The 12,086-nt window shown below is 40.6% G+C and overlaps 1 protein-coding gene across 1 annotated transcript; it reads right to left on the reverse strand.

Annotated features, from left to right (window-relative positions):
• Nucleotides 1-8,235: 8,235 nt before the first annotated feature.
• On the reverse strand, nucleotides 8,236-9,745 carry LOC148024570 (uncharacterized). Its single transcript, XM_087693725.1, has one exon. It carries the CDS (start codon nucleotides 9,690-9,692, stop codon nucleotides 8,850-8,852), a length of 843 nt encoding a protein of 280 aa, XP_087549851.1. The 5' UTR covers nucleotides 9,693-9,745; the 3' UTR covers nucleotides 8,236-8,849.
• Nucleotides 9,746-12,086: the final 2,341 nt, after the last annotated feature.

Below are 12,086 nucleotides of genomic sequence, written 5' to 3' on the forward strand. Positions count from 1 at the left end.
AACATAGTTTCTTGATTTAATTTTAGCTTGTCTCATGGCCTCCCCAAGTCAACAAACTCCAGATTCAATGATGCAAACTATCATCACTCTACAAAAAACAATTGAGGAACTGAAATCAAAGAATGAAAGTTCCAAACAAACAGTGAGCATGAGCAAACTAGTTTCAATACAAAGTAAAAGAGTCCAGTTGCCACCTCAAAAGCAAATCAAGAGTATACAAATAGGGGATGTATCTCTGATGAAGACTCCTACATATGACCAGATTTCTAAACCACCTAAAAGGATTAGTCGAGAAGACCAAGATGAGTTTGGAAAACCATTTTTACTAAAATACTATCGAGATACGCAAAATGTTAGGTATTGTGCTAATCACAGAAAAGTGTATAATTGGGTCAAGAGCCATGAGATTGGCAATGATTTGTGGTTTCATAATAATAAAGATGACAATCATAGAATTTTAGAGATCATAGATCAAAACTATGATCAAATTTTACCCCTTAAGTTGCCTAGTGCTACTTACCTTTGGAAAAAGGAGGATGTACATTTGTACTATCTTTCTGTTGCTCAAAATCTCAGAAAGAAACTAAAGAGGAAAAGATCATCTTTGGTGGATATATCTTTGGTAAGCATACTTATTTATCAAAATTTTCTCACCATAGATTATATACATAAGAAATTGGTACTGATTGGCACAACTATGTTTTTTTAATAGAAAAATCATAGCTTCGAGCAAGCAGATATGCAACAAAAATCGGTAAGATTTGCAATTTTCATCTCAAGTTTTATTTTTTCTATTGTATATATAATTTTTATTATCTTTATCTTTATTATAATCATTTCACTTTAAGTTTCTTAGATATATTTACCTTTTATTATATTTTCTCTAAAATTTTAGGATACAAGTGACGAGTTGTATTGTCCACAACTTATGGTGGAAGAACAATGTATCTTTTCTGAGAATAGTTCAACGCATGTATATACATCGTTCACTCACTTAAATATTTTAATATTTGGAGTTTTTAGTTTTTGATATTGACTTCAATTTTCTTGCTTGTACTAGTTGGAATCTCACAATGATGGTCCGCCTCTTGTTTCATTTTTTGCTTCCAAAAAATGTCAAAAAAATAATGATGGTCTGCCTCTTGTTTCAATTTTTACTTCGAAAAAATGAAATTGTTAGTATACCTTGGTTTGTAGTCTTTTTCCATTTGATTGTCTCTAACACTTAACCGATGTTTCAGGACTATTTAAACTCAGATCATAGTTTTATGGAGCTACTACAAGGAATTCCATCTGTATGAGGAATATATACATATATTCTTAGATTTTGTATACTTTTAAATTAAAAGATATTTCATTTTAAGTTTTACTTTTCTTGTATTATAGGGTTCATGTAGTAGTGAATACTCTCTTCCACAAGATATGATCCAAGATCTTGAGGAGGTTTGTTGAGATATCGAGCTCCACTCGTGATACGCCAGGGTGACCGTTGTATATTTATGTCACCGACTTGTCAGTTGCAGACGCGGTTGGTACACCGCCCATGAATAATAGCTACATGATAGCTATCCTTATCTACTCTAGTTCGTGGCTCAGTTAGTATGCCACCTTAGTTAGTTGAGTTTGGTTTGAGACCCATATATAGGGTTCTTCTATTTCTTTGTACTTGAGTTCTTTTGGCTTACACAACTAAGAAGAGGAAAACTGTTTTCAGCCTCCACCCTTGTGTGTCTTCCCCCATTGTGCAAGCAAGAAAGCTTCAAGCGAGACTCCTTCCTTCTCTCCCACAATCTTGACATGGTATCAGAGCCTTGTTCGTGGTAAGGAGCTCAAGAAAGCAAGCCAAGCTCGCGGTGGTCTGGTAAGAGGAGCAGTGTTGCTTTCATTTCCTGTTTTGGGATCAGATCTCTGCAGGTAGCACAGCCGGAAATTGCAGGAGTGCATTGTCTCAGGTTGAGACGCCCTTCGCGGTGAAGCAAGAGGGCAGTATATGCTGCGGGAAAGGGCTTTAGCCCTTGGCGACCTTGTTTTTTTGATTTGAGGCCATTTCGGGGCCTGTTTTGCAGACGGAAGTTTTCTGCACGCACTCAAGAAAAGGCTCAGTTTTATGCTGTGCGACCACTGTTCTACAGGTCGGTGAAAAGTTACTGTAGAAATTGCATCGTATGCTTGTGCGCAGAGACATTGGGAGTTTCAGAATCATCCTTGGTTCCTGTTTATGCAAAATCGTCACTAGGAAGTGACTGTGTGGTCAAATACCACTTTCGCCAGTTTTGCAGATTTGCCCTTGTGAGGGTGAAGCTGTGTTTTTTGCAGTGACAGAATTTCTTGCAGTATTCTGTAATGGCATCTGATTCTCTTTCACAGATTGTCACTGAAAAGCTTGACAAGAACAACTTCCAGGCATGGAAGTTTAGAATGACGAATTTCCTTATGGGAAAAGGATATTGGGAATTTGTTGCAGGAAATGAAGAAGAACCAGTTCTTCCTGATGTTCCCAATCAACAACAAATGCAGGCATTTAAAACATGGCATGAGAGAGCCAGGAAAGTTATGTATTGGCTGTCTATCAGTATTTCAGACTCTATGATTGTGCATATTCAGGATGCAAGTACGCCAAAGGAGGCATGGGATACTTTGTCAAAAATGTATAGCACAAATACGCAAGCCAGGAAAATGCAGCTCAAGCAAGAGTTGCATAATGTGCAAAGAGAAAGTATGAGCATCAACGACTACCACATGAAGGTGAAGAAGATTGCAGATGCACTTGCTTCCATTGGGTCGCCAGTGGAAGATGATGATTTAGTTTCCGTGACCTTGAATGGTCTAGGAAAGGATTATGCACAGTTTCGGACATCCATTTCAGTTCGTGAAAGATTTCCTGATTTTGAGGAGTTGATTGCTCTTCTAATTTCTGAGGAACAGAGAAATGGTGGTGCATCTTCTTCAGGAGGAACTTCAAAAGAAGCTGTCTTCTACTCAAATGCTGGAAGAGGTAGAGGCAGAGGTAGAGGAGGCCGATTTGGAGGCCGTGGCAGAAATCAGAATATGCAGCAAACTCAAGAAAACCAGTCCTATGGAGGAGGACGTGGTAACTCTAGAGGCAGGGGGAGCCAAAGAGGTCGTGGTGGATGGCAAAGAGGCCAAAATGCAAACAGTAATGTTGAATGCTACTACTGTGGTAAAATGGGTCATATGGCTAAAGACTGCTATAAAAAGCAGAATGACATCATGAATGGAAAACTGCAACAAGGGAATTATGCATCTTCTAGTAGACAGGGTGATGACAGAAATGAGCATTTGTTCATGGTGCAGCACATGAACAATTCTATGACAAGTGCAGAAGAAAGCAATGATGTATGGTATGTTGACTCAGGTGCATCAAACCACATGACAGGTCATGCAGAATGGATGGAGGATGCAAGGAAAATGGAAAAACCAGGATTTGTGGAGACTGGTGATGATACTGCACATCCTATTGTGCAGATTGGAAAAATTCCCTTGTCTATGCAGGGTGGGAAAAAGAAATACCTATCCGATGTATTTCATGTCCCGAATATCACCAAGAATCTGGTTTCAGTTGGTCAAATGGTTGAACAGGGCTTGCAGGTCAGATTTAATCCTCATGGATGCTTTGTTGAGGATATGAAAAATAAAGGTCGCTTGATAGCAAAAGGAAAGAAGAAGGGCAGAATGTTTACATTGGATGCAGACATGTCTGAATTGAGTGCAGCAATGTTTGCACATGGGACCGGTGTAGTTGCAGATATTGATATCTGGCATAAACGCATTGGTCATGTTAATGTACAGCGACTTAAATCAATGCAGGCCCAAAATATTGTTGCAGGATTGCCCAAATTCAAGGTTGCAGAAATGCATAAGGTATGTGAAGCCTGTCAGTTTGGAAAACAGGCAAGGAAACCATTTCCTAGACATGTTCAAGAGAGTGAGAAGCCATTGGAATTAATTCACTCTGATGTGTGGACAACTAAAGCTGCATCTCTTGGAGGCTGTCATTATTTTGTCAGTTTTATTGATGACTATAGCAGAAAAGTTTGGGTGTATTTTATGAAAAAGAAAAGTGAAGTTTTTGGGCATTTCAAAACTCTTAAAGCTATGGTTGAAAAAGAAACAGGCTTGCAGATAAAATGCCTAAGGTCAGATGGAGGGGGAGAGTACCTCTCAAATGAGTTTGCAAAGTTCTTGCAGGAGCATGGCATAAAGCAGCAATATTCATGCAGTTATACCCCACAACAAAATGGAATTGCAGAAAGGAAAAACAGGCATATTGGAGAGGTATCTCGTGCCATGCTCAATGAAAAAGACTTGCCAGATTTTTATTGGGCTGAAGCAGTTGCTACAGCAGTCTACATAATGAACAGGACTCCCACTGCAGCAATACATGGAATGACTCCAGAGGAGAGGTATACTGGTAGGAAACCAGATATTTCTCATTTGAAAATTTTTGGTTGCATTGCCTATGTACATGTGCCAGATGAGCTGAGATCCAAGTTGGATCCAAAAGCTGAGAAGTGCATCTTTATTGGTTACTCTCTGCAGCAAAAAGGGTATAGATGCTATAACCCTTCTACTCGTAAGTTTACAGTGAGCAGAGATGTTGTTTTTGATGAGATGAGTAGCTGGTATAAACCAGTAAATGTGATTGATGATGAAGATGCACAAAATGGTAATGCTGCACAGAATTCACAGCAGCAGTCACAAAATATTAGTGGACCTGAAGCGTCCTCTAGCAGTGGTTCACATTCTTCGCCATGGACAGGCAGATTGAGATCAGGAGAATCTTCTCAAAGCAATGCAGATAGTGGTATGCAGGTATCACGAAAAGGAAAAGAGAAGGTTGATCAGCCCATGTTTGATGTGAATGCAGGTCACTCTTATGTGGATGGTGAATCCAGTGGCTCAGAACAGAGCATTGATGATGAGTTGGGTATTCCTTCTATTGTTACACCTGGAGTAAGGAAGACCAGGGATGTTTTGAGAGCACCTGGGAGTGAACCTACTTTGCGCAGGTCTACAAGAGCTAGGTATCCTGTGGATAGGCTGAAATATGATGGATTTACAGCCATTCACTATGCATATATGGTCAAAGTGATACAGGAACCAGAACCCACATCTTTTGAGCAAGCCATGGGAAAAGAAAAATGGGAGAAAGCCATGGATGAAGAAATGGATGCCTTGGAAGCAAATACTACATGGGAGTTAGTACCTTTGCCTAAAGGTAAGAATACAATTGGCTGTAAGTGGGTTTATAAGGTGAAGCACAATGCTGATGGTTCTGTGAACAGATACAAGGCAAGATTAGTAGTCAAGGGGTATGCACAAACATATGGCATTGACTATGAAGAAACATTTAGTCCGGTTGCAAGGATGGCAACCGTAAGAGCAGTCATTGCTATGGCTGCATCAAAGGGATGGTCTTTACATCAGATGGATGTAAAGAATGCCTTCTTGCATGGTGATTTGCAAGAAGAGGTCTATATGGAGCAGCCACCAGGTTATGTGCATGTTGTTCATCCTGAGTTTGTTTGCAGGTTGAAGAAAGCCTTGTATGGCTTGAAGCAAGCACCTAGAGCATGGTCTGACAAGATAGGACAGTATCTTGTCACTATTGGCTTTCAGATTTCCAAGGCAGATTTCTCACTTTATGTGAGAAAAACAGAGAAAGGTATTACGCTACTTGTCATTTATGTTGATGATTTGATTATGACAGGTGACAGTGATGAAGATATCCTTCATGTGAAAATGCTATTGAAGCAGAAGTTTGAGATGAAGGATTTGGGAGAGCTGCGTTATTTCTTGGGCATTGAGGTGATTAGATCACCAAGTGGGATACAGCTCTTGCAGAGGCAGTATGGATTGGACATGCTGTCCAAATATGGGATGACAGGCTGTAAGCCTATTTCAGTTCCTTTGGAGCAGAATGTGAAGCTGAGCACAGATGCAGGTGAGCTTCTACAAGACCCTACTATGTACAGACGCATAGTAGGAAGTTTGATTTATATGACTATTACCAGGCCAGATTTGAGCTATGCTGTTGGATTGGTAAGTCAGTTTATGCAGGCTCCAAGGAAACCACATTTGGATGCGGCTAGACGCATACTCAGGTATGTGAAGTCCACATTGCAGTATGGACTATTTTATGAGACTGGGGTTCAGATACAGTTGCATGGATACACTGATGCTGATTGGGCTGGTAGTATTTCTGATAGACGATCTACCAGTGGATATGTGTTCTCTTTTGGGAGTGCTGCAGTCACTTGGAGCAGCAAGAAACAGCCTACAGTTGCCTTGTCGAGCACAGAGGCTGAGTACAGGGGTGCAGCAATGGCTGCATGTGAGGTAGCTTGGTTGCATAAGCTACTTTATGATATGCATCAGTCTACAGATGGGCCAGTTGTCATTTATTGTGACAACATGAGTAGTATACACTTGGCAAATAACCCAGTCTATCATGCTAGAACAAAGCACATTGAGGTGCATTATCACTATGTGCGAGAGAGGGTTTTACTAGGTCTTATTGATCTAGTTTATGTCAGCACAGAGGATCAGGTAGCTGACATATTCACGAAGGCATTGGGCGCAGAGAAGCTGCGCAAGTTCAGAGACCTGCTTGGTGTGCAGGAATTGGGATTGAGCTCGAGGGGGAGTGTTGAGATATCGAGCTCCACTCGTGATACGCCAGGGTGACCGTTGTATATTTATGTCACCGACTTGTCAGTTGCAGACGCGGTTGGTACACCGCCCATGAATAATAGCTACATGATAGCTATCCTTATCTACTCTAGTTCGTGGCTCAGTTAGTATGCCACCTTAGTTAGTTGAGTTTGGTTTGAGACCCATATATAGGGTTCTTCTATTTCTTTGTACTTGAGTTCTTTTGGCTTACACAACTAAGAAGAGGAAAACTGTTTTCAGCCTCCACCCTTGTGTGTCTTCCCCCATTGTGCAAGCAAGAAAGCTTCAAGCGAGACTCCTTCCTTCTCTCCCACAATCTTGACAAGGTTGAAGTAGCACGAAAAAGTCTTCGTGTACGAAAGGTATGCTTAGCCATCTCTTGATATTTTATTTTAATATATACATTCAATAAATTATATCTAATTACAAACTTATTGTGATAAGATGAGCGAGAAAATGCAGCAAAGCAAGCAACAACAAAAGGAGAGTAAGGGCAAAAATAAGAAATTATCTAAGGTACTTCTTTACATTTTTAAAAACTAAATGTGGCATAATTTAACTTTGTTAACTTTATTTTCTTGTCTATACTACAGGCTCTCAACCATGTTGAGCCATCAAAAAGTGTGGATCCTTATAATATAGAATTGCCATCAAGAACTTCATCGGTAACTCAATGTTATTAAATATTAAGACAATAGAGTAGCTAATTAACTTATGATGTAGTAGCACACTAATCTATGTTGTATTTCTAAAATGCAGGTTGTTAATGCATTTGAAGAGGAAGACCAAGAAACCACTCTCCTCAAATATTTAGACATCCAATCCATCGATGAGCTATATACATCATTAAAATCTACATATGGTGTTATTAAGAGAGATTCTACTTTTTTAGGAGGACGCAATGAGCAAACATTTCCAGCCATGAGAAAAGCTCTTGTGGATTGGTTACTCTATAGAGAGAAAATTCATGTCACAAAAAATCACAATAAACGTTTGAGTATTGATGATATATGCATCTTGAATTGACCTCTTTATTAATGAAGATAACATCTTTTAATTCTTTCTATTATTTTAATTTATATTTTTTACCATAATAGTAATTCTTAAAACTATCTACATGATTGCAACTAGTTTTCTTATATATAAAAAATAATATATGATTAGTTCTAACTAGTATGTTTATATAGTAAAATTTCACTACATGGATAACTAGAGAATTTTGAAATTCCTATATATGAATATTTTACTATATCACTAACTTGTAAAGTGTTCCACTTTTACTAGTTGAGACTTTTTCTAGATAGTTTGATAAGTATCTAGAAAATTTCTCTTTTTCTTCTATATGGATAGGTGTCTTATAAAGTTCCTTGTGACCCCTCCATCCTATTCAATGCATGTCTATCTCTATGCGCATATGATCCTTGATTGCCCCTATCTAAGAGCACCCCAAGACCTCTAAAATTATCCATATAAAAGGCTTCAAAAAAGGGATCAATGTATGGAATTCGGATTTAAATTTATTCAAGGTTTGGGCTAGATTGTGTTGTGAGAGATGTGCACAATGTGAAAATGTTGAGGTCCCCTAAAGGATAAAAGATTATGGTGTTGCAAGCAAAGTAGAGTGTGGAAGGGCCCCTCACCTAGAGCCTTTATGCAAACTTTAGCTTCTTGGCTAAAGCATTTATCTCTTTGTGGAAATTGATAGTGCACAAACTGCCCCTTAGAAGTTCTCTCTGTAAGATACTTCATATCCCCCCATTTTGCCCTTTATGCAAGAGGGAGAAGGAGATTGTGGTATACTTGTGTGTGGGGGGAAAGTCAAGAATTGGTTGACGACTACCAACCTGCAAGCCTTTTGGTATGAAGATAGCCCTCTTCGGGGATAAGGGTGGACTAGATGATCCAAACATGAAGCTAGTTTATTGTTTGAGAGCTCTTGCACTTAAATTTATTGGGAAAGCTTGTACTTCTGCTGCATCTGGTTGTGGGTAGTTTCTGTCTACGTTTGTGGAAATGTTTTGGTGTTTAGTGTGATTAGCAGCATCGGTGCAGCAGAGAAAATGACTACATGGATGGCGGGCTACACGCGGACCTTATTTTGATATGTATAGGTGGGCTACATATCCAAGATATTGTAACTACAGATACTTATACTACAGGTAGTTGTACTCCGCGATGTAGCGGACTTCACTGGAGAAGTAAGCGGGGATGGTGTCCCAGGGGTTGGGCAAGCTGTCATCTGTGACGTAGACCCACCCGGCGTTCTGCTCGTAGGCGTGGTCGATGACGTCGCCGTAGTCGAAGTCCAACACGTCCACGTCGGTGACGTTGTAGAAGAGGCCGCAGAAGTTGCTGCGGTCGTACTGGGCGGTCCAGGGGGCCTGCGACCACTGGAGGGCGCCGACGCCGGACTCGAAGGTGCAGACGATATCGGGGACGTGGGATCCGTTGAAGATGAGGTAGGACTCGAGGGTTTCGGTCCCCGGATTGTTCACCACCAGCGCGCCCGCTTGCTTGGCCTTGACGTGGCCGTAGAGCGCCTGATAGTAGGCCTGATTGCCATCATCCGTGTTGTCCGCCTCATCAAAGAATATTCCGTCGATATTGCCCGGGTAGAAAGCGTACCAGGCGTCCACTTCGGCCTCCACGTCGGCGAGTGGCCGGGCCCCGTAGCTCGTGTGGACGTAGCCGATGGTGTGGCCGGTGCTGTTGCGGAGGGCGGCGATGGCGCTCGCGTAGGTGGACTGCGCCGCCGCCCCCGGGCCGCTGTCCGCGTTGGCCACCGCCACGACACGGTGGGGCAGCGATGCGGCGGCGGCGTTGAGGGCGGCCCAGGCGTCAGGGCTGCTGTCCGGTTGGAAGTAGGCCGGCACCAGGAGGTTGACCAGCTGGCATTCCGCGACCGGCACAACCAGCCCTATCAGCAGCACCAGGTGGCAGATCACCAGGAACACCAGCAGGCCGGCATCGCCCATTCTCCCCGGTGGGTGAGTCATCGTGCAGATCTTCGTGATCAGCAGCAGAGAATTAGCAAAGAAGGCGATATTCAAAGCTTCTGTGAGAGGACAGGAAGGCGATTATATTCCTTGAGGGCCAACTAGGCTTAATTATATATCACAGCAGGCTTATCTATCACGATCGCGTCTCCGGATTGACGTCTGTTGAAGAAGCATGATTTCTCTATGCCAAACGCTTCAGTAACAAAGTCGGGCCTGCTTTTTGACTTGCAGGTGGGCCTTCGAAGTTCGTGGATATTTAAAACGACGTCCTAAAATCACAATTGCCCTTAGTTTTTCCTTCTCTGCGGTGCAAAAAATTAAGTGCCCTTTAAAATCCAAAATTTTAAATGGTGCAACCCTTTATAGCCTACAATGAGATATACCCACCTGCACACTTGAATGTCTCGAGACTCGGAAAGTCAAGCTCTAAAATCTCTTGTAAATGGCTAGTACTCGAGAGTTAAAAGCTCAGCACATCATACAAAAAACATATCTTCTAGTAATTAGAGGACTATAGGAATATAAGTTGCCAATAATTCTATTTCTTAGAGGTTTGAAATACATCTAAGCAATAAAAAAGCTTTGAAATGTCCATAAAAAGATAGTAACTCACTCATTGTACACCGACATACTATTAAGAAAATACCAAAGGAAAGCCACTCACAAAAAGTGAAGAAACCCACCTGTTACATCATACATCACATCATCTAGCTTTGGTCTTGTAAGTGCAACACACATATTAAGAGCATCCAAATTTTTGATCGACATAGATGTTCTCCTTGCATTCTTAATTATAATTTGTCATGAAAAGCCACTCTCACATGCCACAGTACTTGCTGGAATAACAAGAGTAGCTTGCCATAGCTTTGACATCATATTAGAAAAGCTTTCTTGGCACTCTATTATCGTACAAAATGCTCTCCATGCTTCTTTCATTGTAAACCCTTTGCAATTCAAGCAAAGAGTCTCAATAAACATAAACATCTCTCTTTCACAAGCTTTTCTATCAAGTAAGGAATGCGAGAGCTCTTTTCCTTCCTTACATGGATGTTGTACCAACTTATGAAGCCATCGCTTAGTATTCTTATCTCTTATTTCATCATCTTGAGCATAAAAGCATGGGCTAGAAAGCTTTGCAGAATTAAAGAGTGGAAGATCTGGAAAACAAGCATTTAGACTATCTATACGGCATTGTAGATGATCCATTGCTAGTTGTATGCACGAATCCAAGGTGCAATCAATGTGTGGTCTTAGCACTAGGCTTTGTAGCTTTTCACCATTATTTTCATTCCCATTAGATGCATCATCTTTCTCTTTACCTTTAGAAAGTGGTCTATATATTAATGCATGTCTATGTGTGTAGCCATCCTTATCAACCATTTCCAAGTGTCCTCTTTTAGAGCATTCCAAAAACTTAGAAACAATGTTTAAGCTTTGACATAACCACATTGATAGCACTTCCAATGGATGTTAGATCCAGATTCGTATCTTCTTGAAACTTTAGACTCAAGAAATTCAACTCTTTCAAGGCATGAACCATCATGTGAATGCATAGCTGTACAAAAAAATGCCTTGATTTACTATACCAATCCACCAACTTTTCATCTTTCCAAGTTGTCAAGATAGCAGGCATTAAAGCAAGTCTAAGTCTTTCCAAGCCATTTGACTGTATGAATTTGTAAAGGTCGATGTTTGTGCATCCAACTATACAAACTCTAAAAGAGCCATCAACTCATTGTTTCTCTTGGGTGAGTTATTGATCCATGAATACACTTTGTTTGCCAGCTTTCTATAAAAAGAAGTTCTAGAAATGATTTACATGCATCTCTAGTAGCTAATGCTTCACGATGTGCAATACAATGCAATGTTATCAAATTGAGAAATGATTTACATGCATCTCTAGTAGCTAATGCTTCACGATGTGCAATACAATGCAATTTAATCAATTTGGGCAAGTCTATTTTGAGAAGTCCAACAACTCTTGTCTCATGTCCCACCATACATGATGCCCCATTAGTTACCAAGCTAGTCATCTTTTGCTTTGATAGACCTCTTGCATCAAGAAATTGCATCAACGCATCATAGGGAGTCTTTCCTTCTCCATCTAATGGTGTCATAATGTCCATGAAGCTTGATTGCTTGCTCCCCACACCTTTGCCTACAATGTATGTTGCCATATACTATTAAATGCATCTCAAGTCCCCTATCTATACTCTCATTCAACATCACTAAGAAGTATGGAGATTGCAACATAGATGCAACTTGTATTTCGAAGAATTGACTTGATAAGGCTAAAATAAACTTGATGCCTACATAACGACTTGATAATGCTAAAAGAAACTTGATGCCCACATAACGACTTGTGTAGGAAGAATACTTTGTAGTCCTTTG

This window comes from Lygodium microphyllum, chromosome 15 (genome assembly GCF_053477565.2).
Source record: "Lygodium microphyllum isolate KBCC chromosome 15, Lygodium_microphyllum_v1.1.10, whole genome shotgun sequence".
NCBI classification, from domain to species: Eukaryota; Viridiplantae; Streptophyta; class Polypodiopsida; order Schizaeales; family Lygodiaceae; genus Lygodium; species Lygodium microphyllum.

Coding starts and splice junctions, on each gene's coding strand:
- LOC148024570 (XM_087693725.1), bottom strand. CDS start 9,692: ATGACTCACCCACCGGGGAGAATGGGCGATGCCGGCCTGCTGGTGTTC.